At 42.5% G+C, this 25,699-nt stretch overlaps 3 protein-coding genes and 1 long non-coding RNA gene across 6 annotated transcripts; 3 read left to right on the top strand and 1 right to left on the bottom strand.

Moving 5' to 3' along the window:
• Positions 1 to 263: 263 nt before the first annotated feature.
• On the top strand, positions 264 to 25,691 carry LOC108100970 (unconventional myosin-IXb). 2 transcript variants are annotated; one of them, XM_017205121.2, is made up of 9 exons: positions 264 to 376; positions 10,981 to 11,441; positions 11,659 to 11,870; positions 19,475 to 19,764; positions 19,948 to 20,514; positions 21,360 to 22,064; positions 22,794 to 24,471; positions 24,531 to 24,688; positions 24,964 to 25,691. In XM_017205121.2, the coding sequence occupies exons 2-9, from the start codon at positions 11,020 to 11,022 to the stop codon at positions 25,258 to 25,260; spliced, it is 4,329 nt and encodes a 1,442-aa protein (XP_017060610.2). In that variant the 5' UTR covers positions 264 to 376; positions 10,981 to 11,019; the 3' UTR covers positions 25,261 to 25,691. The 2 variants fall into 2 exon arrangements, with proteins under 2 accessions (XP_017060610.2, XP_017060611.2); XM_017205122.2 differs by lacking the exons at positions 264 to 376; positions 10,981 to 11,441; positions 11,659 to 11,870 and adding an exon at positions 13,598 to 14,706.
• LOC108100974 lies at positions 2,595 to 3,259 on the bottom strand. 2 transcript variants are annotated; one of them, XR_001772023.2, is made up of 3 exons: positions 3,227 to 3,259; positions 3,081 to 3,154; positions 2,595 to 3,026 (listed from the first exon to the last, which is right to left on the bottom strand). It is a non-coding gene; the product is annotated as an uncharacterized LOC108100974 (long non-coding RNA). The 2 variants fall into 2 exon arrangements; XR_001772022.2 differs by lacking the exon at positions 3,227 to 3,259 and having other exon boundaries at positions 3,081 to 3,199.
• LOC108100972 lies at positions 12,198 to 12,829 on the top strand. The gene is made up of 2 exons (XM_017205125.1): positions 12,198 to 12,256; positions 12,322 to 12,829. Exons 1-2 carry the CDS (start codon positions 12,206 to 12,208, stop codon positions 12,793 to 12,795), a joined length of 525 nt encoding a protein of 174 aa, XP_017060614.1. The 5' UTR covers positions 12,198 to 12,205; the 3' UTR covers positions 12,796 to 12,829.
• On the top strand, positions 18,589 to 19,324 carry LOC108100973. The gene has a single exon (XM_017205126.2). The coding sequence runs from the start codon at positions 18,719 to 18,721 to the stop codon at positions 19,139 to 19,141; it is 423 nt and encodes a 140-aa protein (XP_017060615.1). The 5' UTR covers positions 18,589 to 18,718; the 3' UTR covers positions 19,142 to 19,324.
• Positions 25,692 to 25,699: the final 8 nt, after the last annotated feature.

Below are 25,699 nucleotides of genomic sequence, written 5' to 3'. Positions count from 1 at the left end.
ATCTGAAGGTAGCCTCCTCGGAAAGCTTCAGAATTGCTGCGCCACTGCAGATTGCTTCTTGAGGTCGTCTCGTACGGTAGTCCCCCGATCTGCGTTCGGAACTCGATCGCCTGGAGATCTCGTAATCTCCACAAAGTGCGCGCAGTGAATTGTGCTGGTGCTGACAGTGTAACGCTTGATAGAATAATAAATAATAAGAATAAGAGGGGGAGATCCACAAAGAAATGTGGCCCCAGCTGCCATAAATAAAGTGCGGATTTCAAACGAGACGATAAATCTATTCCCGAAACGGGCACGCAATCGAGGGAATTCGAATTCACCTTACGGTTTGGTTCGGTTCGGTTAGGTTTGGATAGATTCGGTTCCGCTGAGAGCGGTAAGTACGCAATTACCTCGGCACCGAGAAGGGTCACTTCGCTGGCGATTTATGTGTATGTCGACTGTGGCCTGGGGTCTTGTAAGACCTATAGGTGTTTAGGTGTTGGCGTTCCCGCTGGGAGCCCCCGGTTACCATTCTCCCAGAGCCGTTCGGATTGCTCTCATCCCCCAGCCATGACAAATGAACATGTTGCTGGGGCATGATTCCGCGGTCCTTTGATTGAATTGAAATATCCACAAGGCTGGAGCCGAAGAAGATGGGGGAACCTCGGCAGCTTGCATGATTTGAGTAGCGACTTTTGTCATTCCCAAAAGATAAGGGGCACGAGACGTGCCCGTACTTAAAAGGCAGCTCCCAGTTGCCAGGCATCGCGATTCTTTCGTGTCGTCGCTTTTTGTCCACTTTAAGTCTGAGAAATGCGAAGATTATTGCTGTGCTGCTAAAAGTTCTTGTTAAAAAAATTCATTAAAAATGTTAATCCAAAGATTTCGATATTTTAAAAAATTATAAAAATCTCAAAAATTCGAATATACAGTCTAAATAATACAACTGTACTTATAAGTCCGATTTTTAGGTCATGCCGCAACAGAATACTAATAATGTTATTATTCTTGCTCCCAATTTGAACCTTACCTACCCATAAACCAATAAACCAATAAAATATCTTAGTTATTGACAGCTTTTATTAGAACCTTTTGAAAGCCTTCGATAAATAAGCTACCGCGGTGAAATTTACTCGTTAGTTTCCTTTAGTGGATTGCGTGTCTGGGTTGCACGAGATTCAATGGAACCACCTGTGGTGCGAAAGTACCGGGTTTGTGGATCCGCGAACAGTTGCGAAAACAATTTAATTTCTGCGGATGTAAAGGGTTAAGTTTTATCGGTTATTTTTTTCTTCCTGAGAAGATTAATGGGTTCAAGTTTGATGAAAAACTTTTTCTAACACGCACCTTAAACTGATTTAGAATTTTCCTCAGGAATAATGAAATTTAAGCCTTAGGGCAAGAATTCCTTAGCCAGCTAGACATTGTACAGCAACAACTTAATTACGGCTATTTACACGCACTAAGCACAGCCCCCTGAAAACATAACTTACAAGATCTAGATGTTGCTTTAATGAAAAGGCAGGCTTAAAAAATAATTGCTGACATATAGAGCGCAGGGCATAATTAACACACTCTGGTTTAAACTTCCGTATATCATTTTCGGGTATTTATTTTATTTAAATAAATTAAACAACAATAATAAACGAGACTACTGTTTTGTTTTTCAGATCAAGATTTTTAAACTTATTGCATTTTTGGAATGCTTTTCAAAATCACTCAACCAAATCTAAGATTTCACCGACACTTCCCAAAAGAGCTAAGCTAGATCATTTTGCATTATATCGTAGGGCCGACTCCCTTCTTTTATACCATTCCCAGGCTGTCAGGCAGCCAGGTTTAGGCCCTTTGGCTCCCAGAAAAGACGTTATCGCAGATTCTGCGGTGGGGCAACGCATTTCACCCATCCCAAACATTGTGCATCGTGTATTGCAAATCACCGCCTGCCGATGGAGTGATGGGAATACGAATGCATCAATGTCAGCCAGTCGGACGACACTTTTACATCTGTCACTCAGGCGGAATGCATCCACCTTGTCTCGTATGCCCTCGCCCCTCTTTGCTCCCCAGCTAATCTCTCATAAGTATTTTTTACAGTTTCTCCTAAAAGTATTTCGCTGATGGGGAGACACACGTTTTCGCTTCACATCCGTTTCGCTTCATTTTGATCAGATGCAATTCAATTTACAATTCACTTTCTTCGCAGACAATGCCAGCAAATAATACATGTACGAGTATAACGTTCCACTTGGCTGTCAGGCGGTGTTAGACCTCCGGTTTTTCATCATCTTCAACCGTTTCTTTGTCGTCATCCGTTTACTGTATCATAAACATTTATGCCAATTTTTTTGTCTTTTGATATCCCCACAAAGGGTGTTTTAACTTGGCGCACTGTTTGCCTTTTTCTCTGATTAGCAAGCTATTGTTTTTTTTTTATATAATTGAGTCCCCACAACTTTTCATTTAATCTTATTTCTTAACCTTACGAATAATTAACTTTCAACTTTCGAATTCGAATCCATATACTCTATATATACCTTTATATGACCATTATCTTTAACTGTTTTCTCGCTAAATTTTCTGAGAAATTTGTGTATAAATCAACACCAAAGTGACATATTTAATCAAATTTACTTTAAATGCTCCCATTAAAGCCCTTAATATGATCATTTCTAAGGTGCCCCCAGCTTCGAGTTGAATCCTTGAGTTTTCTTTCCCTTTTTTGCTGGCTGTCGCGTTGTGGTTGCCGCCAAAAACCAGTTCCTCGGCCAGATCACTTGAGGTATTTGTTTGGCACGACATTTGCTTCTTGGCCCGATGTTGTGTTTGCTGTCCCGTCTGAATGGCAGCCGCCCGCCTTCGAGTTTTCCATGGTGGCGATGCTGGTGACGATGGCTATGACGTCGTCTTCGCCGTGTCCTTCTGTACATTCCCCCAATACGCTCCCTGCGTTCCCAAAGTCACTTCATGTCGTCACGCAAACTTTAATTCGTTCATTAATTCAGACGGCAAACGGTTAGCCGGTTCGGTGGGCGTGGAAGTAGCTGGAAGTGTTAATTAGTTGTTAGTGTCTCCGCCTGGCCAGCGAGGATATATACTTAACGAGCGCCTTGGGAACTCCAATGCCAATCGTGAGTGCTCCTGCTTGGTGCCCAGCCAGCTGATTATTAATCTATCCAAGATAAGAACAATATTTCTTACACAGTAGCAAATGGGTTTGAAAATTGTAGATTTGTTAACTTACGGTGCTGTGGGTTTTGGACAGTAAATACCAAGAAAGTTAGATCAAACTTGAAGAACAAAACAAAGGCTTTGTTTATAATGTGTTCATAAATTCACCATAATAAAAAAGTTAAATATTATTGATTTTTTTAAATTGACCTACTGTTAATAAATATTTGATGATTTTTTTGTGAGATTCGATCGAAACGAAATGCTTTTCTACCAAAAGGATTGGCTTCCATATCTTTTTTCCTTCTATCTTCCCATGAAAAATGTCCAATCTGATAGCCTTTCGCAGTATTTGGATCGGATATTTTTAACCGCCTCTCCGGCCAGGTGATTTCCATAATTGTGTAAATTGCTCGGGCTGTGGCTTCGGTGTGTCGAATCAGCATTTCCACTTTTGAGAAATTCCTGTTGTCTGTGAGGAACAGTCACAAATTAGTGGATATCCAGCGCCCAATCGCAGAACCCTTGCGAATAAATTCCAACAAGCAATTTTGACCCAGGCTCACCGATCGACGGCGAGAAGGTGGTGCAGGTGATGCGAGGGGAGGTCCAATCTTGGGATTGAACCCCGAAGCGGCGGCGATTCCTGCCCAGTAATCGCCATCCTCGTAGGTTCCCCCGGATCCCCAACCCGCCCCAATCAGGTTGTGGGTGTGCAGCCGTGTGCTGTCAACCATCCTCTGATCCATACTGCCATTCCGCTCTGCCCATGCGGAAATAGTTGCCAAGGGTGTGCAATTGCTTTGGCCATTGCCATAGCTCCTCGGCCATGGCAATTGCGATTGCATTTGCTTTATCGCATCCTGCACAAATTACAAAAATATTTCACGTTCCGCGGGGTTCGGTTCGGTTTTGTGTTTTGGTTTGGCCAACTTATGCATGTGATTCTGTGCGGGGCCTTCGTGGGTCACTTGCCCATCGGACGTGTCCACATTTGTTTGCCCACAAAGAGCCATTGAGGAATGGGTGGTGCCCCTTCCACCATGCCGATCCTCGTGCTCTTTGACTCGCCGCGTGGGAGAGATAGATAAATATTTCCAATAGAGGGTTTGCCCATAGCAGGTTACTTACTGACTCGAAGGCTTGGCGGCAAGTTCATGGTTATTTATTTTGCTGTGATCTCTGCTCTATAGAATCCAACTTCTAAGCTTATAATTTGTTTTTCTTGGAGGCATTTCGTACGAGATTGGATTGTATTGATTTATAGTATTTTTGAAAGATTTTTTACTACGCAGAAATCTTTACTAGCCCCTTGTTCAACTCGTTTTTTGCACGCACTTGTGTCCATAAAAAAATTTGGAGTAAGCCAGTTAGTTAAAGTAATTGCCAACAAACAGGTTAATTCAAATTGGGTCGAGATTAGTTAAACTTTGATGATGTGGGGGCGTGTTTTTTTAGAGCATGACCTAATAATGAGAATCTGGGCTGGGAAAAAAATTGGGATAAAATGAAAAAGTTATTTTAACTTAAAGAATATTTTTGTAAAGTTTCTATGTTTTAAAAAATATTATATATAATATATTCCTTAACAAATGTAAAGAACAATATATATAAATCAGAATAAAGGAACAAGTAAGAACGATTGATCATTGGGATTCCGCTGATTGGTTTGTTTACAGCTAGGATCCAAGATCAGGTAAAAGTCAAAAGGTCAAGTTGAAGCCGTCTGCAGATGATCGATCTTGTATTTTTTTTAAGACGCAACTGACTGATGATGGCTTATGCAACACCGAGTTTTGCAATTCATAAATATTAACAGCCGGAGTGCTGGGCTCTGGCAGCTTTAAAAAGCAGAAAAATCTCGGCACGGCAGTCGTCTAATTGTTTGCTACCTTTTATTGACGATCGCTCCAATGTCAACGTGCAGCGCCGTCGGAATGGCGAGGACAAGTTTTTGTGGGCCAACCACGATCTTGATCTTGGCCAGGTCCTTAGCGGGCTACACGTGCTGGCATCCACATCCACTTGCATCATGATACGATTCGATATTGCGTAACCTGCACGCGACAAGAAACTTAACGCAAAGGGGCTAGATGGATGGCCCAACACTTGGGGTTAAAGCAATAGATTTTTGAGAAATACTTTTAATTTAATTTGAGGTAAATAAAAAAATTGTATTATCTTACTTTTACTTACTTAGCTTACTTTTGTTTTATTTAATGTAAATTCTTCAGACTTCGAAAACCTGCTTTTGAACAAATGTTTATAGATAAAGTAAACACATTATAAAATGGAGAGAAACAAACCTAAAAGCAGTAACTATTTTTCTGTTCACTGGTGTACTGGGACTTAGATCGATAGATTATGGAGCGATCTCGTCGTGCTTCAAATTGGCATTGTTGGAGTTGGATCTGAATCTAAAGCTGGAGCGATGCGCCTTGTTGGGGCCTAATGCAATTAAGATTCGATTAAAAGTTTTCACACACCTTTCTTTAAGGCGGGAGGAGGTGGGAGGTGGGAGGTGGGAGGTGGTTGGGCAGGTGTGCGAGTGGGACGGAGAACGGAGCGGGACTCCCACATAAATTAGCACGCTACGTGTTGCTGAGTTCTCTGCTGCTTTCCGTTTCCTCTTCCGTTTCCGCTTCTGGGTTTCTGACAAGCTGGTTTACTTTCCATTTTCCCAACTGGGATTCTTCTGAGATCCCCATTCCCCCTCTCGCAAAAAAAAAAAACAGATCCTCAGTCCCCGCCCTCGGCTCCTGGGCTCATTCGTGACTGAAAACCTCTTTTTTGGTCGCTGCTGGTTCTTTGTTTATGGCTGTGAAATTCGTAAATTGAATCTTGCACAGGTTGAAGGCAACCGACTGCCCCTTTTTCCCCCTTTCACCCTCCAATCTTACAGCATCTCTCGCAGCTTGAGCTATGCACACGTAATTATCCTTAAAGTCAGAAACGTGACGATATTTGCAATTTTCATGCATTTAAGTTCCGTTGAAAATGTTCGGCAGGAATGCGAATATTAATGCCGAATGCGAACTCAAAGCGGAATCGAAATTCGCATACATTGTTGGCTGATTCGCTGGATAAACGTCTCTTTTTTTCTGTTTTTACTGACAGCTGGGAAGGTTTTAATTGTAGCCCTAAGCAGTTGCTATAGAGTTGCTTTATGGGATCGACTATGAAAAATTTTTTAGAATTTCTATATCGAGTTTCTGTTCATTTTATATCAAACAGACCTTAAATATTTCCGGGTAAAATAAATTTAAAAAAAAACTTAGAAATTTTACAAACTTTTTAGATTTATCTCTAATTATGCATAGTTTTTGTAATCCAAACTAATTTTTTTTTTCTTTAAGATCATTTGAATTGTTTGAAAAATAACAAAAAAAAACCAACAAATAATTGAACAGTAATAGATAATTATACTTGGGGAAGCACACATGCACACAGATAAGAAATTTCTTGGAAAATTATTATTTATGTTCGAAATCCGCTTTGCGCTCAGTGAGCGATGGTTGGATTCTGCAGTACAATACAAGGACGCAGACAATTGGGGGTAGAACAACGGGCAGAACAAACGCGATTACCAAATCAACAAGAGCAACAACCACACAGCCAGCCAGCAAGCGAAAATTCATTGAGTTTCGACTGCCTTCGTCTGTCGACTCGATTCGCAAAAATATTTCTCAATGTCTAACCCGAGGCCATGGCCAAGGAGCTCCGAAAGAGGCCGTCTCCGAGAGGTAGAGACCAGACCGTCCAGACCCTGGCAGCCACCACCTATTAATCAAAATCTCCTGATCTACACAAATCCGTACACTGCAAGAAACCGCAAGGCAGTCGCAGTGTGGCCAAGAGCGCCTCCCTAATTGGGCGGCAAGAGGCTTTCTCGGAGTGTGGCCAGGTTCGTGGACAGCAGCCCCACCACGTTGATGGACGACCAAGACGCCAGGCCCCGACTTCGCCTCGCCAAGCCAACTTTATTGCTGGCTACACAGATCCACAAAGTTTGGGTTTACTCTGGGAAACCAAACTGTAAATGAATTTATAAAGATTTTTTAACTTAAAAAGAAACTGAGTACTTGCTTGGTATAAAAACAAAGACACAAATATTTAAGAGTTTCGATAGTTTTTTTTAATTGTGTATACTTTGTTTGTGGTCTATTAAAATTAATTAATTAAAATGGAATAAAAATTTTTAAAAATGTACTTTGTATTCCATGGTAAAAAAAACCCTTTAAATTTCATACTTTGAAATCAAATATTATATATCAGAGCTTGCCACAAAACCTAAAAAAATTTTAAATATGACCCTTAATATTATTTGGCATAATTTCAAAGAGTTGTTTACTCATTAGCTGAGTTTCTTTCTTATTTGGTGAAACCCTGCAGATTAGTTTAATTGTTGGAGGAGTTTGGCGGGGGCGGTGTTCGACCCTTAGCAGGGACTTCAGGGATCGAGGAGGCAACATGCGGTAAATCACAAAAGCGAGCCACGATACCACGATGCGATACCAGCTGTTGTTGCTGGGGCTCCAAATAGCCCCACAGATGGGAGGGAGTTGGTGCCCTTGGCTCTTTATTAAATTAAGTTAAATCATGTAATTTCCATGTAGCGAGTCAAAAGTGCACTTCTTATTGGGGGAGGAGTTCTAGAACCGAGAGAAGGGCTCAATCCTAGCCTGTAATCATCTGCAGGCCTGGGAAATTGCTTAGTCGATGCCTTCAAATTGATTGTAAATGTTTGCCCAGGCGAGCTTTAAGTGTATTTCTAAGAACTTATAAGTATTTCATTATTGAATGTTTAACTTTTTATTTTAAATTGTTCCAAACATAACGAGGTATTAAGCTTTAAAACTTAATATATAAATATATTAACTCACTAATTAATGTACTATGTTACATATTTTATGCCAATTAACGTAACAAATATCTCTGGTTACCAGATCCCCATCTTAAGGGGCACAACTAGTGTGAAGTTTTAAAAAATCCAAAAATTTTTTTTAATTTTTCGGTAGATTACACCTTTAAAAATAACATATTAAAATTTAAAATCGATATCTCAAATAGTTTTTGAGTTATAACAATTTAAAGAGCAGCCGCTCTCATAACAGTGCAAACGATCATTTTATCTTTAAACGCGTTTTTCTCGAAACAGCATTTTCCAAATTTGCTGCAGTGATAACTCAAAAACTAGTGATCCGATCACTACCAAATTTTTTTACATGTTCTTTATATAGTTCTACGTACCATGAACTATCGGTTTTTTGATCCGATTAAAAATCGAATTTTGGCAGACCAAAAACGACCAAAATTTTGGTTAAAATTTTATTTTTTTTTAAAAACGCTGCCATTTTGTCATTTTTTGATATTTTTTTTATCGTAGTTCATGGTATGGAAAATATTATCTAGTTTAACGAGAATTTTTCATTTTTTGATTTCGTCTACGGAGAGGGCCGGAATCACTGCAGCAGTTGAGGCACTTTTTTTTTTAGCGCCGTTGGAGATCGACTATAACTTAAAAAATATTTAACTTTTTCTTTAAAAATTTTACTATACATTCTTAAAACATGTATAAATATATTCTGAAAATTTGAAAAGAATTGATCAAGTAGTTTTTTTTATAAAAATTCCCAAAAATCACCATTTTTTTAGGCCGTCACACTAGTTGTGCCCCTTAATAGTTTCAACTTTTCACTCTAAATAAATGCAGCTATTAAAAGCATTTCTATCTGTCTGGGCTCTTGGCTTACTTATTAATTCATACTTGAGCTGTACGAATGCTGATTTGTTGGACTGGCAGCGAATGCAAATTGCCAACGGCCCCCCACACGAGAAGGCGATCCAAAGGGCCAAAAGGGAGGAGCCGGCCAGCTTGGGGCGACCCACAGCAGCGTTTGTCTTCCACTTTACAGATTGGAGTGGAAACTGTATATCGTACTCGTAGTTAGAATAAATAAATTTCCGCTGGAAGCCCGACAGTCAGCAGTAGTCAGTCTGTTGCCCAGGTAGCCCAGGTAGCCCAGGTATTCTCAGCGAACGGGTCCTCCATCTGCATCTCTCCCCCCGACTTCCACGGCCTGCATATTTATGAGATTTATTTTATTTTATGCGATGTCGCTACCTGATACCGATGCTCCAGCTAAAGCTAAAGCTATAGCTGCAGTTGCAGCTCCCCGTGCGCATTTATTAGATGACATATTTTATTCATTCTGAAAAGGACGCTACCAGCCGATTAGCCATGTTTAGATAGCCAAATTGTTCCGGATGGGATGGCTGCCGTTTCGCTTCCGCCGCTGGTTAAGCCGATTTATGGCCAAACATTTCCCATGCCGTGTAATCTGTCAGTCGCGAGATGCTCTTCATGGGGCGAGGGGAAGGCGGGGCCAATCAGCAGCAATAAATTGACAAAATCAAAGTACTAGACTGCCAGTCCGGTGGGAATTGCCCTTCTCCTTCCATTTGAAAAAGCTTCTTCCCATATGTTGCGTAATCATCAGATATCTGTGATCTCAGAGTGACTTTTACACAAAGCGAAATAAAAAGGAACACTCTATGCACTTGAAAAAACTGATTTGTTTTATGTGGTATTGAATGAGAATTAAAAAAAATTGTATTGCCTTTGAATAATCGTTGAGATTTTGGAAACTGAAATTACGAAGTTGAAAAATTGTTTCCAAGAGTAACAGAACTTCTTATTTATTTAACAAATTGGTCAATTTCGATGCCATTCTTCCTGTGTGATTCTTGTGGTCAAACGCCGCCGCCCGCTGAGTTGACATTGAAAAATGCCGACGCCGGGGGCTCGGTCTCCGATTTCTGCTGCTGATGGCGGCCACATGTTCCTCCAAACACGTCCAACACTTTATGACAATCATTTGAGTTAATTGCCAACGGGAAGAGTCCTCGGCAGACCACACGGCGAAGTGGCCGCGTGCGGCGTAAATTGTGCGTCTCATTTGGCCAGCCAACTCATCTGTTTAGCCCCGCTTGCAACATGTTGCATGGACCGAGCCATCTCCGAGTCGTGGCTCATCTTCTCCGCGTGCGCAGATCCATTCCCAGCCCCATCCGAGCACTGAGCTGGGCAGTAAAAGGCATTAGCGTCCGTGTCTGTCACCTTCGTCATGGTCACGCTAATCGTGGTAATCGGCTGGGCCAATAAACCGACAGGTTTATGGACCTGCAGACGCGGAAGCCGGCCGCCTGCGACCAGACGCATGCGCACTTGATTTAAAAGCAATTAAAATGCGAATTGATGTCGCGATTGATTTTTCGTCTGCGCCACAAGACTGGTTGATAGAATAGATAGCACATGCTTAAAAGCAGGTCGAGTCCCCAAGCTCTAATCCACTTTCGCCATGCTGCTAAGCTCCACCACTCCCAAAGGCACCAAACATAAAAGAGGCCTAATTCGCAATGTGCTTATTTGCAATGGCTTTTAAATCGTTTTTACGTTTTATGGGTGACCCCAATTTAGTTACTCCAAGGGAGCCATTCCTAAATTGCTAGGCAAAGTGCTTTTACTGCTTTCGGGATTTCACTTTAACTTTAAAAGTAATAGCATTTTAATAGTAGGGAACTCCTTAAATGGAGTTTTCTATAGTATTTTTTTATTACCTTAAAAAAAAAAGGAAAAACTGGTAGTTAAAAAGGTTTCTTTCGTATATCTTTAAATTTTTCTTAAACAAAAAAGAAATCCTCTGTTACTGTATTTTGTTAATTTCAATGAAATGCCTTTTAATTTTTTTTTTTTAGGATTCAAAAATAAACATTTGTTTTTAATAAGCTTTGCTATATTCATGGACAATGTTTTTTTCGTTTAAGATATTGACTTGTGAGTAGGTCAATCAGGATGAGGCTGCTATGTTGCTGCCGGACCAAACTTATGCCGACTATGACGTGGGTAGCCACAAGCTGCTGACCTACCACAAAAGTCGAAGTCGGGGTCTTAAGTCCGAGCTTCAGCGATCCAAGAGCTCCGATGCCAGCAGCAGCAGTTACGAGCGAACGGCGGACTTCTTTGAAAATATTCCCGACTTTCTCGGGGATTCCCTTCCAGCATTTTTATACAGTCCGCAGGAGCAGCAGAACGATGGGAAACCCAAGGGGAAGGCGGGGCAGGAAGATCAGGAAAATGAGGATCTTCCGTCGGAGGATCAGGAGAGTGAGAGCACCAGTCAGAGCGAGAACTGCGAGGACCATGATGTCCTTCGCTTGTGCGAGGACTTCCTTTGTCGCCATCGCATGCGACCTGATTTCTTCTGTCAATATCACAAGGCAGTCAGGTGAGCTTACTTTTTTTTTGTTCTCTAAAAGTATTTTATGTACTTTCAAAATTTTTATCATGCATAGATACATTTATAGAATTATTGAATATTCCTTTCATATGTTAAATGTTTAAATACACCACCTTTAACCACCCCTAAAGGAAATTAAGACAATCTGTTGTTTGCTGTAAGCTTTCTAAATTTTTCACATATTTTTCTGTTCTTAAAATTAAAGTTCTACAACGCCCTCACCAAAGCAAAGAAAAACCTCAATTCCCAATCAGTGCAAATCCCCACCAGAAAACTCCAAAGCGGAGGTTAAGGATCTGAAGTCAATAAGGACGAACGCCGCAGTGGTGGAGAGGTTTACCAAGTTCTCGGCCATTTACACACTGCCGGTTCCTAAAAGAAAGAAGGCGTGTAACAAAACAACTGGAAACATAACAGGTAATATTAAAATATCCAAATATATTTAAATGATATGTAAATTTACAAAAGAAGTGGTATCTAACTAATATTACAATCGTTAGAATAAACCACTCCCCCTTTACTATCATACGTTGATCACTTAAAAGGGGAAGTAATTGGTTTTTTACATTTTTTATAACATTAGAATAAACCACTCCCCCTTTACTATCATACGTTGATCACCTAATAGGGGTAGTAATTGATCAATTTAAGCGACGTTAGGCATGCTAACTTTTGCTTCCTGATATTAGTATATAAGAACAAAAATCATACCAAATTTTGTATTACTAATTCATATCAGCTGGATTAGGAAAATGTGTTTCCGGAGGCTTAACGCATTTTTGTTCCTGTGGACTTTCTCAGTGGTAACATTATATATTGTAAAACTTAACGCGGAAATAGAAGTCTAATCAAAATTTTGGATTTGCAGAGCTGGGGAGTTAATTTAGAAAGCCGAGTGGAGTCGTTTAATACGTTAGAGGGATTAGAAGAAACGCTATTCATCTTTAACTTCCGACTTTTGGGTAGAGATCGGTTGTTAAATGGAACTTTTGTTCACTTGGTCGACCTTGACGACTCCTTCGAAATTTGGCTTAATATTCAGAAATTTAAGAATGGAAGATGGATACAAGGAAATATTAATGTGAAAACCACGGCTTGCGATTGGTTCACAAACTTCTTTGGTAAATATTTCTTGCCGCTGGTGAAGGACTCAAATGTTCCACCTGCCAATGAGTTGTGCCCTTTTCGAAAGGGTGAATATTATTTGAAGAACGTGGTTATTGATCCGCGGAATTGGCCTCCAATTTTACCTCGAGGCTTAAGCCAATTCAATGTTTCTTATGTACGAAATGGCAAAAGTTATGGTGGTTTTCAGTTTGTCATTGATATTGAAGAGGAATAGGAGTGTTGGGAATCAGATATCATGATTTATTAAATAAAAACAAATTTATAATAAATAATAAATCACAAACAAAAAAATTTTCTAAAATGCTTATAGAATGATGTAAAATGAGCGCTTAAAATGAATTTTGGAAAAAGACGAAAGTAAATAATTTATGAGTTACAAAATTGTTAAAAGGAACATATTTGTAATGCAAGCAGTAAGTATATAAAAATTCGTATAACAAGCAGTACGCCTGAGACAATTATTTCTGTAAGCAGTAATAACTGCTTGCTTCCAGGGCTGACGAACGCGTAAAGCAGTTAACAGTCCGTAGACAGTTTAGCCGTTAAGAATCAAGCGGGTACTTCAAAATATTTATTTACGATAAACTGGTCAACTATATACATTTGTTAGAAACAGATTTGTAGCACCAAACACTTAATGACCTATAAGCACATTGCAGGGTTTTTCCGAAACAAAAAGCAACCATGTAAACACTGACGTAAATTAATTTGCATTTCCACTGCAATGAGTTTGGCACTGGGCTGTGGGAGTTGCGAATTGCAGCAAACAAGAAACAATGAACAATCGGCACTAATTAACGCGCGACCAGCAAAACGAAAGGGACGGCGGGCGGAGGTCCAAACACTTGACCTCATATTTGAACAACTGCACGCATCTCAAAGGCAGAGCCTTTTACCTGTTAGAAAAGTTACCTGCAGAGCGGGAGAGCGTTTACTTCTTTCCGGCCAAGAGACTCGAGAGACCCGACATCTTTGGGAGCTACGCCATCCCAGAAAAGAGGCGATCAGTCTGCCGCTTGAGTTTGAACCGTTCGCATCGGGTGCTCGCATTAGTCTCTCTCTCTACTTTCAAAGCTAAAAGATCTCGGCGATCTCGAGTGAAACGAGCTCGCATAAAACCCAATTAAAGTTTATAATTAATCGGCGAAGAGGTCACGCGGTGGCTGCGAGTTGAAAGTGCCACCAGCAAATCCGTGGCAGCGAATCAATCTGGAAAACGACTGAAAAACTCCGCCTCTGTTTGTGTGTGTGTGTGTATCGGTGTGTGTTGGTGTTGGTGTGGTGTACCTTTGAGGTATCTAAGCGCACATCTACACTGGGTCTGACTGCCCGTTTCGACCGACCTGGAGTTAAAGTTGGAAACTCGTTTTTCAAAAACGAACGAATAAAAAAAGTCTGCACAAAACGAGAAAATAAGCGCGGTCGCGAAGAAAACAACAACAACAACAGTAGCAGCAGCAGCAGCCAAAGCCAACAACAAAAGAAGGGGAGAGAGAAAAAATAAAGCACAATAATATAAGAAAAGCAAAAGCAGATCCAGAACCAAAGCCAAAACCTGACGGCCAGGCTCCCCGAGATTTGGTTTGGTTTTTGGCCACCGCTCGCCCTTCTGCATTCTTTTCGCCTGTTTACTTATTTTCGTGTGCTGCGCTGTTTTGTGCTGCTTGCTTCACTTGTTGCAGCTGCACATACTTGTGCACGTCCGCCCAAACATATATATCTCCCTCTGAGAATATATACGTACGCTTATATGTGGCCACTCGGATATTCGGACGCGGATTCGGGTTCGTTTTGTATGCCATAGATACGGTGCCTGCCGCCGCCACAGAGCCTGTGCGGAAAAAAGAAAAACGAATACGAATACGAATACGAGTACGATACCGAGTACGAGTACGAATAGGAATACGAAAACCTGTTCCTCCGGGCCATTTTCGAGTGTATCGGTGTTGGTGAGAGCCTGTATACGGAATTATTCAAATAAGAAAATCGTCGTCTTCGTCTTCGTCGTCGTGGCCACACAAATGTTCAACAACGATGGCCACATTGGGCCTGTCAAAAGTCTTCATACTGGATAAATACTTCACCGAATTGCAAAAATTTTGGGAGACGGAGAAGAAGCTGCAGGGTGAGTTAGAGATTGTCCCTTTGAATAGCACAAGGATTAGTCACCGGCGTTCAAATCTTGTAGGTAAAAGGACAATTAATATAATGGGATATTATTATTATGGAAAATGTTAAAAAAACTGTCAATCTTTCAAAAGTACGAATTCTAATCCTAGTAGGATGCTTTTGTGGGTTAATTACTTAATGGTATAATATAGTTAATCTTATAGAGGTTTTCTTGAACTACCAAGGTTCGTTGCATAAGTCTTTTAAACCGTTTCACCTAATATAAAACAATAATTGGTGGTTTAAAATACACTGAATGTATTCTTACTTGTAGCAGTCACATTTTTTTGAGAATGATTATTGAAGCCAACAGATAATTTTTGAGCATACACAGGATTGTGAAGTTTGTTGCTTAAGTCTTTTGTTTTGTGTTATACTAATTGTTGCTTAGACATCTTTGCAAACCATTTATTCCTCCTCTCTGTAAGCGATAACAAATTTTCTGCTCTGAATAATTTATCAGAATATTTTTCAGTAAAATAAATATTCCCATTTTAATTATAATCTTGCTTTCGCTCTGTAAACATCACACTGAGTTTGATGGTCAAGTCAATTGCCTGATTTCTTTTCTGAACTATCTGTCTAAGGTGTCAGTTGATTGGTTCTCGATTTACTTGTCATTACCATCTTGGGACGGTAGTTTACGTTTTTTTTTTTTCAATCAACCTCCGTGAACATTCGCCGTCGATCGAATTCATATTCATAATCATTGGCAATAACTACAAGCCGAATCCGCTTATATGGATACCAGGTTATATGGGTGCCGCTTGCCTCTCGACTTGCAACATTTCATTTGTGCGACGCGACTGTTCCTCCACTCCAGTCTTCTCTCCTTAACCCCCTTCCCCACCAAAAACAGACAACTTGTGCTTGCCGACCAGTTTGGGTTCAGCTTGCTGTTCAGCTTCCAAGAAATTTTCTCGCCATCTCCAACTTTTTGGACATGCAAAATCGAGGGAGAGATTCGAAACCCTCGACATCGAGGAAAAACCACCAGAGCTAATTACTAATCACTCAAAAATATTCCGATATATTGTGAAATTATCACCAGTTAATTGGTTGCCATCCGAAATCTAATAAAAGCCTGGTTTGTCGGTCACTAAAATGGAAAAGGTCTAATCATCGTACGAGCCGTAAAAAGACCCAAAACTGTTTGCATGACTTCGATGGAAGGCTTTTCTGTACCTTTTTCTCTGCCTTTTGTCTTACATTTCTTGAGTGCAGCTTTGGGCAACAGAAAAAACAGAAAAAAAAAAATAAATAAAATATAAACCCAACAACCAAACTGGTTTCCTCCGTCTGAGCAAAAGTCATCAATGATATTGTTTTCTGTATTTTGTCGACTCTGATTTTGTTGTAAGCTCCGCTCTGCCTCTCTGTTTTGGTTCAAAGATACATCGGTCAATGGTTAAACTTGGTTGGAAGTACTCTTTCTCGAAGTTTTCCTCGTTTTTCATTAGCTAATTGGTTTGATTTCTGGCTTGAACTGTTAAAATTAGTAGACAGGTTTCTCGAGGCATCGGCTCAATAAAATCTCGTTAGTTCGTTAGCTTTTTTGGGGTGTTGGATTGTAACGATGACCTCTCGGCCCTGTTCTGAAAGTCTTCATAAATCAGTGAGCATTAATAGCTGCTCGCCGAGTCTTCCCATTGATCTTCTGTTCTATGTTGTACACAAATCTTTGAAATTTTGCCTCCACCTGCCGCCAATATTGTGTTTCATCTTTGCGCTTTCAGCGTCTCTATTTTTCTCCAGCTCCGGCGAAATTGGTTCATTAACATTTTATGTTAATGCTCGCCATCCATATCTATTAAACTGACTTTGGCTGCCCGATTCGCGTGCATAAAAGTGTGTTGGCCTAGGCGAAATTAATCGGTGTGAATTGATTTTCGTTGTATTGAGTTGTTAATTAGAACCAAACAAATTCCTTTTCGCCATAATAACGATTTTCATATCGGAGATTTGGCATTTTTAACGGAGAGTTTATGCTTCGTCCCCCAGCACCATTAAGTGCATTTTTAAACAAAATAAGAGAGATCTTAGAGGTAAAAGAAGGAAAAGAAAATTATAATAATAAGTTTATACAAAACTAGAGGGCCTGTGTCCGCTTCGCTGGTCAACACAATTTAACAACATAAAAGTCAATGTTGCAACATTTTTTAAATATATGGAAGTATAGAAAGATGGTGATTTAACACTTTTCCAGTTTGACTTTTCCACTTGCGCAGCACAATCCAGCCGTTTCTCTTTTAAACAATAACGCACTGCAATATCGGTATACTACCTTGATCAAAAAGTTCCCAACTTTTCCACCGTGTGGCGCTCCCAGTCAAACGATTTCAATAAATTTTTTTCCCAGATTGGTATAACTGTTCTTTATATTCCCACCAATTTTCAGCGTCATCGATTGACAGTTGTCAAAGTTACGCTGTGTTGTTAACATTAACCTTTGAGCCATCTTCGATTTTTCCATGATCTCATATCGGCTGCTGTAACGCGTTCCGCGGAGCGGTTTTTTAAGTCTGAACAGGTAAGAGTCGCAGGACCCAAATCCGGTGAATTCGGTGGTTGTTGGGTCGGATTCAGCCTTGGAAATCATGTCTTTGGCGACCTCAACGCGATCCATTTTTTGTATGAAACTCAGTTCTTTTGGCACCAACTTTGCAGCGACGCGTCTGAAACCCAAATCATTAGCCAAAATATCTTGAACGGTTCCAAAAGCAATGTCCAACTCCTCTGCCATCTCTCTAATAGTCAATTTGCGGCTTATGGCCATCCAGTCTTTGATTTTGCCGATGTTTTCGTCCGTTTTCGAAGTGGATGGCCTGCCAGAACGGTCATCATCGTTGATGGAATTACGGCCACTTTTGAACCGTCCATGCCACTCGCGAACTGTTGTTAGTTTCAAAACATTGTCACCGAAACACTTCTCAAACATTTCCAAAGAGGTCGGAACACTAATTTCATTTTTAACACAAAATTTAATGCAAATTCGTTGCTCTTGTTTTCTATCCATTTTTTAAAATAAAAAAAATCGAAGATACGTCCAAAGCTTAATGTAAACAACACAACGTAACTTTGACAACTGTCAATCGATGACGCTGAAAATTGGTGGGAATATAAAGAACAGTTCTACCAATCTGGGAAAAAATTTGTTGAAATCGTTTGACTGGGAGCGCCACACGGTGGAAACGTCGGGAACTTTTTGATCAAGGTAGTATAGTCGCCATTGGTCCAATATCTAAATTTTCATTATCACTGTAGTTCGCAGTGGGGTCATATTGGAATGCCAAGCGATTGAATGATGCCAATGATCTCCATGTGCTCATTTGTCTTTCTTCGCTTAAGTTTTGTGAATATACTGGCTGCTGGCTTGGATGTCTGCGGCCAATGTTTGCACGTCGTCATCTAAGCATTGTGGACTATGGACAGAGTGGTGAATTTATCCTCAAATGCACGATCCACATAATTTTCACAGTTCAACTTAAATTGAATAAAAATTCTTTTTTTTCACAATTTCACAGTGAACACAAAAATTGAGTTAAAATGCTATGGGAGCGTGTTTGTCAGTGTGATGAGGTAGCAACTCACTTTATATGCGACAATATTGCAATTTTCTTACGGATCCCTAATTTTTTTCAAAATAAATTATAGCCTATTTAACTCCACGATAATATAGCTTTCTATCGGTGAAAGAATTTTTTAAATCGGACCAGTAGTTCCGGAGCCTATTCCCTGCAAACAAACAAACAAACAAACAAACAAACAAACAAACAAACAAATTTTACCTCTTTATAATATTAGTATAGATTAGTATAGATTAGTATAGATAAAGGAAATTGGAATTTTAAGGGCGCCTAGAATGCTTGGATATTGCATTCCAAAACGTAGCATAAGTTTTTTAGTCATCAATCAAACTTTAAGTTACAAGTTAAACAAGGTCAATCTTAATTCGTTATTACACAAACATGATGCAAATGAATAAGGAACCCATTCCCGAGGTGGACATGTGGCAGGTGGCCAAAAACGCAGAGGTTCAGCGCCGAGCCATCTTGGGCTTTGCGCCGCGGATCGGATTGGTAATTGTGGATTACGACGATCTGGACAGGATCGACAGCATCTACCTGCAGTGCCAGAAACTGCGGGATTACTACAGGGATCCCCACAACAAACTGCACAAGCCCACGGGCTTCCAGCCGCACCGAAGGAAGTGCGGCATCAAAGTGGACCAAAGTGTTCAGCACTTGACTCAGCCCATTCGATGGGTTGAGGAACGGCGACCAGTGGTTTATCCTTTTCCGAGGGATACTTCCATGAACCTGGGCAGTCCGATTGTGCCCATGATCAGCGGGCGCTACAGCAAATCCTCCTCCGTCTCCTACGTTCGCTAGATTGAGCTGCATCGATGTGTTCGCAGGCGAGCTGAGGTCCTTTGCGAGGACTTTGAATTCGTCTGGTGACCCCAAAAAGCGTTCGCAGAGTACCTGAGCTCCTCTGCCAACGCATTACCAAATTTAAATGGTCAAATAAATTATTGTGTAGATTCCTTCCACAAAAATATACGTATAAATCACTTTGTAGTTTCTTTTTGGGCAATTAAATGATTAGTTTCAGATTAACCATTGTAAGATGAAACTTTTAAAGAAAAATAAATATTTCTTTGTATTTTGTTTGCTTTGGGTGTTCTTTTGCTGTTCTTTAATTGCTTGTGCTGTCTTTTTCAGATGCATCTTCATCCAATGAGGCAGTGCATCTGCAGCAGCGTCTCAAAAGTCTGAGCACCGAGTTGGTTACTCTGCGGAATCGTCTGCATGTGGGCCAAGGACAGGGTCAGAATCAGAATCAGAGCCAGGGTCAGGGAAATGGTTCCCCGGGAGGGGCCAACTCTGGCCCCAAAGCCAACAGCTTTGACCTGAATGCCTCCAGTCCGAATCTCAATCTGAGTTCCAGCGGAGGAGGACTCTCTGCCAGTGCCGTGCAACAGCACACCAATGGTCATCACACGGCATCGAAGGTGAGTTATCAAAGAAGAAAAATTAAATATGTAATTTGTGAAATACGTTTACTTTTACCAATTTATCTTCTTTAAAATATATCTTACATATTCCCAAAAGTAGTAGAAACCGTAACTGCTTACCAAGTCTTAAAACATCTTCACTTTTCAAACTGGTTTACTTATTTTCACTTTCCCAAACAGAGTCTCAACTTCAGCCAGACGCTGCCAGCGAATTCGGGCTCTGGTGGAGCAGGTGGGGCCGGGGGAGGAGCTGTGGTGTCGGCGAGGAACACCTCGATTCCCCACCCACTTCCGCACCAGCTGGCGGAGAAGCCGGGTCTGTTGCACCACCAGAGTGGCAGCGGACATGGCCAGTCCACCGGGACCCTGCCGCACATGGGCAGCATGGGAAACATTCTGGGGCACAGTTCCCAGTCCCATTTCCCGGCCAGCAACTCCAACACGCTGCCCATGCGATCCTCGAACACTGGAAACCTAATCCCGAGTGGAGCAGGCGGAGGACACCATCTTAGCCATGGCCACAGCCAACCATTGCCATTTATCCCGCAGCCGAAGCACGCGAATCCCTGCCAGAGCGTCAAGACGCTGCCCTTTGGATTCGGGTTCGCTGGGGGTCAGCAGAAGCTCCACCCGCAGGTGAACTCCCTGCCCAAGGACATGCAGGATCTGATCCACCTGTCTGGCCCACTAACCGAACACGCCGTAATGCGAACGCTGCAGGCCCGCTTCAACGAGCAGCGGTACTTTGTGAGTATTAGCGGGATCCGCCTCTTCAAAATCATTTCTATAACCGCCAAAGATCAGAAGACTCCACGAACAGGTTCCACAGACGGGCCTTGAGCAATTATTGTGATAGTTTGTCATTAAAGCCAACTGCGTTTGCTCTCAGCCGCAGATTAACTGCTAATTTCGACAATTACTCGTCGGCAGGCAAAGGAAGTCGATCTGGTCTAGTCTCTTTGAAGGGGAAAAACAGATCGGTTACCGGAGCTGCGGATGAGGTGTGAGCATAAGCCAGGGGAACTGCAATCTGGTTTTTGCACATTTGCTTATCAGTATTTGCCCACCAAATAACATAGTGTTCGCAAGAGATGTGTTTTGTAGACTTTAACCTATCTAAAGAATATATGAAATTAGAAAATTGCTTTTGTTGCTCATTCAGTTACGAGTTAATTTCAGTTATGATAGTAATTTATTATTTGTAAGTCTTCCATTCAGTAAGAAAAACTGATTTCTTTAAATTAAACAGTTGCTTTTTGAAATCTATTCGCCAAGTTTAAGGGATATATTGTTTAAAATTGTTTTAACAATTTAAATTAAAGAAGATGCTTTCCTATATAGCAGTAGAAATACTTATAAGTGTAACTTCTTAGTTACTCCTCGAATTTCCAGCTTAGGAAATAATGCATTATTTAGATAGTATTTATTACAAGTTTCAAGAACAGTGTGAAATATCCTTATACATTTTTAGCTGACCTCGTAATTTGAAGAATTGCTAATTTAATTTTTCCGCGAAATTATAAATGAACTCCAAATCTCTTGACTCATCTTGCTAATTAATGTACTGTCATTTATCTTGCGCGCTGTTTCAGACTAATGTTGGTCCGATCTTGCTCTCCATCAATCCGTACCTGGATGTGGGCAACCCGCTGACCCTCACCTCCACGAGAGCGCTGCCATTGGCCCCGCAGCTGCAGAAGATCGTCCAGGAGGCAGTGCGTCAGCAAAGCGAAACGGGCTATCCGCAGGCCATTATCCTTTCGGGAACGTCGGGTGCTGGAAAGACGGCCAATGCGATGCTGATGCTGCGTCAACTGTTTGCCATCGCCGGCGGAGGACCCGAAACGGATGCCTTTAAGCACCTGGCCGCCGCCTTCACAGTCCTCAGATCCCTGGGATCGGCAAAGACCACAACGAATTCGGAATCGAGTCGCATTGGCCAGTTCATCGAGGTGCAGGTGACGGATGGGGCTCTCTATCGCACCAAGATCCACTGCTACTTCCTCGACCAAACGCGGGTCATCCGTCCGTTGCCGAAGGAGAAGAACTACCACATATTCTACCAACTTTTGGCCGGACTCAGCCGGGAGGAGCGGCAGAAGCTCCATCTGGATGGCTATTCGCCGGCCAACCTGCGCTACTTGCGGGGAGACATCGGCCAAAATGAGCAGGAGGACGCGACGAGGTTCCAGGCGTGGAAGACCTGCCTTGGAATCCTCGGAATACCATTTCTGGATGTTGTTCGTGTCCTGGCCGCCGTTTTGCTGCTGGGAAATGTTCAGTTCATCGACGGTGGGGTGAGTATTTACTTCTAATATGTTGATTCAATTAATTCTTATATTTCTTTATTTATGTTTCAATTTAATAATGATCACTGTGAAATCATTTATTTATAACTTTTAAACATAAAAATCTATAAATATTGCTGGAAGAATAGCTAGTAATCAAAGAAAGGAGCCACCTTTAGCTCATTTCAAGCAATGCCGCCATCTAGCGGGCATTTCAAATTAAGACCAAACTTATTTTTAGCCACTGCGCTGGGTGATGCGGCATGGTGTTCTGGTCAGAGCGCTGGCTTTCGAGTCCGCTCGCGCGAGTTCGAATCCCGCTCGGACCTCAACGCTGCTCATAAAATTTCTTGCACTGATGTTTTGTATGAAAATACAATAAGTGGTAATTTACGACTGAAGAAACCCGTGTTTGACAACATGTTCTGAGCGAGAAATTTTTTTTGATAATCCTTGATTTTGTTATGGACAACAACTCACTCATTCCAAGTCCAGAACTTTTCTAATTTTAATCAGATTTCAAACTGGCATACCTCTAAAATTTCTATGTTTTGTATTAAAAGATCTTTGACTTGTTATATAAGATTTATATTTTATTATAATTTTAAATGTAACAGAGCTTTGTTAACAAATGTTTTTAATCCTTTGTATAACTTTTTATCTGTTATAATATATCTGTAATAATAATTAATTTGTAATAGTCCTGTTTAACTTATTGTCATTTATTTTTCCCCGCAGGGTCTCGAAGTGGACGTAAAGGGAGAGACGGAACTAAACTCGGTGGCCAGTTTGCTGGGCGTTCCGCCGGCGGCCCTCTTCCGCGGACTGACCACCCGGACCCACAACGTGCGTGGCCAGCTGGTGAAGTCCGTTTGCGGCGATGGCGATGCCAACATGACGAGGGACTGCCTGGCGAAGGCCCTCTACTGCCGCACAGTGGCCACCATCGTGCGGAGGGCCAACAGTCTGAAGCGCCTGGGATCCACTCTGGGCACCCTGAGCTCGGACTCCAATGAATCGGTCCACAACCAGGCGGACGCCGCCTCCCAGCACGCCTCCACGATTGGAGGTGGCAATGCGGGCTCCAAATCGATGGCGGCTCTAAATAACGCAGTTCGCCATGCCACCGATGGGTTCATTGGCATCCTGGACATGTTCGGCTTCGAGGAGCCCTCGCCACACGCTCACCTGGAGCACCTGTGCATCAATCTGTGCGCGGAGACCATGCAGCACTTCTACAACACGCACATCTTCAAGTCCTCCGTTGAGTCTTGTCGCGACGAGGGCATCGTTTGCGACACCGAGGTGGACTACGTGGATAACGTGCCCTGCATCGACCTCATATCCTCGCTGCGAACCGGTCTGCTCAGCATGCTGGATGCGGAGTGCTCCGTTCGTGGCACCGCCGAGAGCTATGTGGCCAAGCTGAAGGTGCAGCATCGGTGCTCCACCCGCTTGGAGACCAAACCCACTGCAGAACCGCACGATCCGCGCATGTTTCTCATCCGTCACTTTGCCGGGCGGGTGGAGTACGACACCACCGACTTCCTGGACACCAATCGGGATGTGGTGCCCGACGACCTGGTGGCGGTGTTCTACAAGCACACCTGCAACTTCGGCTTCGCCACCCATCTCTTTGGCTCCGAACTGAAGGCTCTTTATGCCCAGCAGCAGGCGCCTCGAGGTCTCAGCTTCCGCATCTCACCCACCTCCCACTCGGACCTACTGAATGGGGATGAGCCGGTGTCCACCTTGACCCAGGACTTCCACACCCGACTGGATAATCTGCTGAGGACTTTGGTTCATGCAAGGCCGCATTTTGTGCGCTGCATCCGGAGCAACGGAAACGAGGCGGCGGGCAGCTTCGATCGGGCCACCGTGGTGCGGCAAATACGGTCGCTGCAGGTCCTGGAGACGGTCAACCTGATGGCCAGTGGGTTTCCGCACCGCATGCGCTTCAAGCAGTTCAACGCCCGCTACAGGATGTTGGCCCCCTTCCGCCTGCTGCGCCGCAGCGAGGACAAGGCTCTGGAGGACTGCCAGCTGATCCTGCAGTACGCCATGGAACAGCCGCCGGTGCTGGACGGCTCGGTGACTCTGGCCTGGGCGCCTGGCAAGCGGCACGTTTTCCTCAGCGAGGGCATCCGCCAGCATCTGGAGCACCTGCGCACGGAGATCCGGCACAAGAGCGCCACCCTGATGCAGGCCACCTGGCGGGGTTGGTGGTGGCGCAAGAAGGTGGGCAACGGCGGGGTGAAGCGCTCCAGGGGGGCCACTGGCCATCATCCCGGCCAGACGGCGGTGGCTCCGCTTCCGGTGACCAAGACGAACCACAACAATGCCACCGCGCAGAACAAGGCGGCCTCCTCCACAATGGCCGCCTTGGCCGCAGTGGCAGCTGCTGCGCCCAGTTCAGGTGAGCCTCTCTCGCAGGGATTACCCATCTTCAAACTAAAATCTTTAATATCCCTGCAGTGCCACGCCTGTCGGCCAAGTCGACGAACCTTGCCACCGGCGGCACAGTGGCCAGGCCCAGGCCACAACCCATCGCAGGGACTCCTCCGCCGGATCCGCACGAGAAGTGCGACCAGAAGATCATCCAGCAGACCTGCAGCCTGTTTGGCCTGGATTTGGTGGGTATTTTCTAAAATAAGAATAAAAAATTAGTTTCACTTGTAAATTGTACCCATGGAAGACTGAGAAATGTCAAATATGTATTTTCATTTTTTTTTTTAAAGTTAATTTGTAGATTTTTTTTCACAAAAATGAATCGGCTTAAAATGCAGAAAAATAAACTGTACTTTTTTGACAAATCGGAGAAAACATATTAATTTATTTTTAAAGACTTTTAAAATATATTCTTTGCCATATTTTAAATTAAAATATTACTTTGTTATATATTTACCAGGAACGGCCGCCGCCAGTGCCGCCATCCCGATCCTACACGATCAGCGGCAACTCGAAGTTGGGCTATCCGCAGAGCCGGGTGATGAAGATGAACTTCCCCGAGGAGGGCCAGTCGGAGGTGCTGCAGCTGAAGAAGGGCGAACTAGTGACCGTGGTGGGAGCCTCCACCGGTCGGGGTCACCTGCTGGTGGAGCACAAGGGCCAGAGCTTCCACGTGCCCTTCCAGTACACGGAGCCGGCTGGCGGAGCCAATCCAGGTGCCATTCCGACTGTTCCGACCACTGGTGTAAAAATTTGAGGAGGGAACATTGCACCGCCTGAAAATCTACATTCCGACTGCTCCAAGACTGTACATATTTCAATTGGTAGATTAAGAAGCAACCATTAGTTGTAGGACGCGCATGCAAACTGAGGTGCTCCAATTGGCCCCGGACTTACGTAGTATTATTATTTGTCGTGTTTATCAATAAACGCCAATCGATAGGTTGTAGCTTCAAATACCCACAAGTGCCAATCATATAAGTTCTTCCATATGTTTAATAAGTATTCTATATGTTACTGAGATTACTTTATTCGCCGGTTAAACGACAATGCTCCAAGTAATTTACTTAGTTTTCAACGCATCCAATCAAACTTTTATTTGCATACATTTAAGAAATGTGTTTTTTCTTAGAATAAGTTTCATTACTTCATTCAAATAAACAAAGCATGCATTGCAATAATAAAAAATATTACGA

The sequence above is a fragment of the Drosophila ficusphila genome, unplaced genomic scaffold (genome assembly GCF_018152265.1).
Source record: "Drosophila ficusphila isolate 14025-0441.05 unplaced genomic scaffold, ASM1815226v1 contig_795, whole genome shotgun sequence".
Classification (NCBI taxonomy): Eukaryota; Metazoa; Arthropoda; class Insecta; order Diptera; family Drosophilidae; genus Drosophila; species Drosophila ficusphila.
The sequence above is the reverse complement of the archived record's forward strand: the minus strand, read 5'-3'. Positions and strand labels throughout refer to the sequence as shown.

What these genes read in the sequence shown, in the direction of transcription:
- LOC108100973 (XM_017205126.2), top strand. Translation starts at nt 18,719, where the DNA reads ATGATGCAAATGAATAAGGAACCCATTCCCGAGGTGGACATGTGGCAG.
- LOC108100970 (XM_017205121.2), top strand. Translation starts at nt 11,020, where the DNA reads ATGTTGCTGCCGGACCAAACTTATGCCGACTATGACGTGGGTAGCCAC. An exon ending in CAATATCACAAGGCAGTCAG is followed by an intron (nt 11,442 to 11,658) that starts GTGAGCTTACTT and finishes TTAAAATTAAAG; the next exon opens with TTCTACAACGCCCTCACCAA. An exon ending in TCAACGAGCAGCGGTACTTT is followed by an intron (nt 20,515 to 21,359) that starts GTGAGTATTAGC and finishes GCGCTGTTTCAG; the next exon opens with ACTAATGTTGGTCCGATCTT.
- LOC108100972 (XM_017205125.1), top strand. Translation starts at nt 12,206, where the DNA reads ATGTGTTTCCGGAGGCTTAACGCATTTTTGTTCCTGTGGACTTTCTCA. An exon ending in TCCTGTGGACTTTCTCAGTG is followed by an intron (nt 12,257 to 12,321) that starts GTAACATTATAT and finishes TTGGATTTGCAG; the next exon opens with AGCTGGGGAGTTAATTTAGA.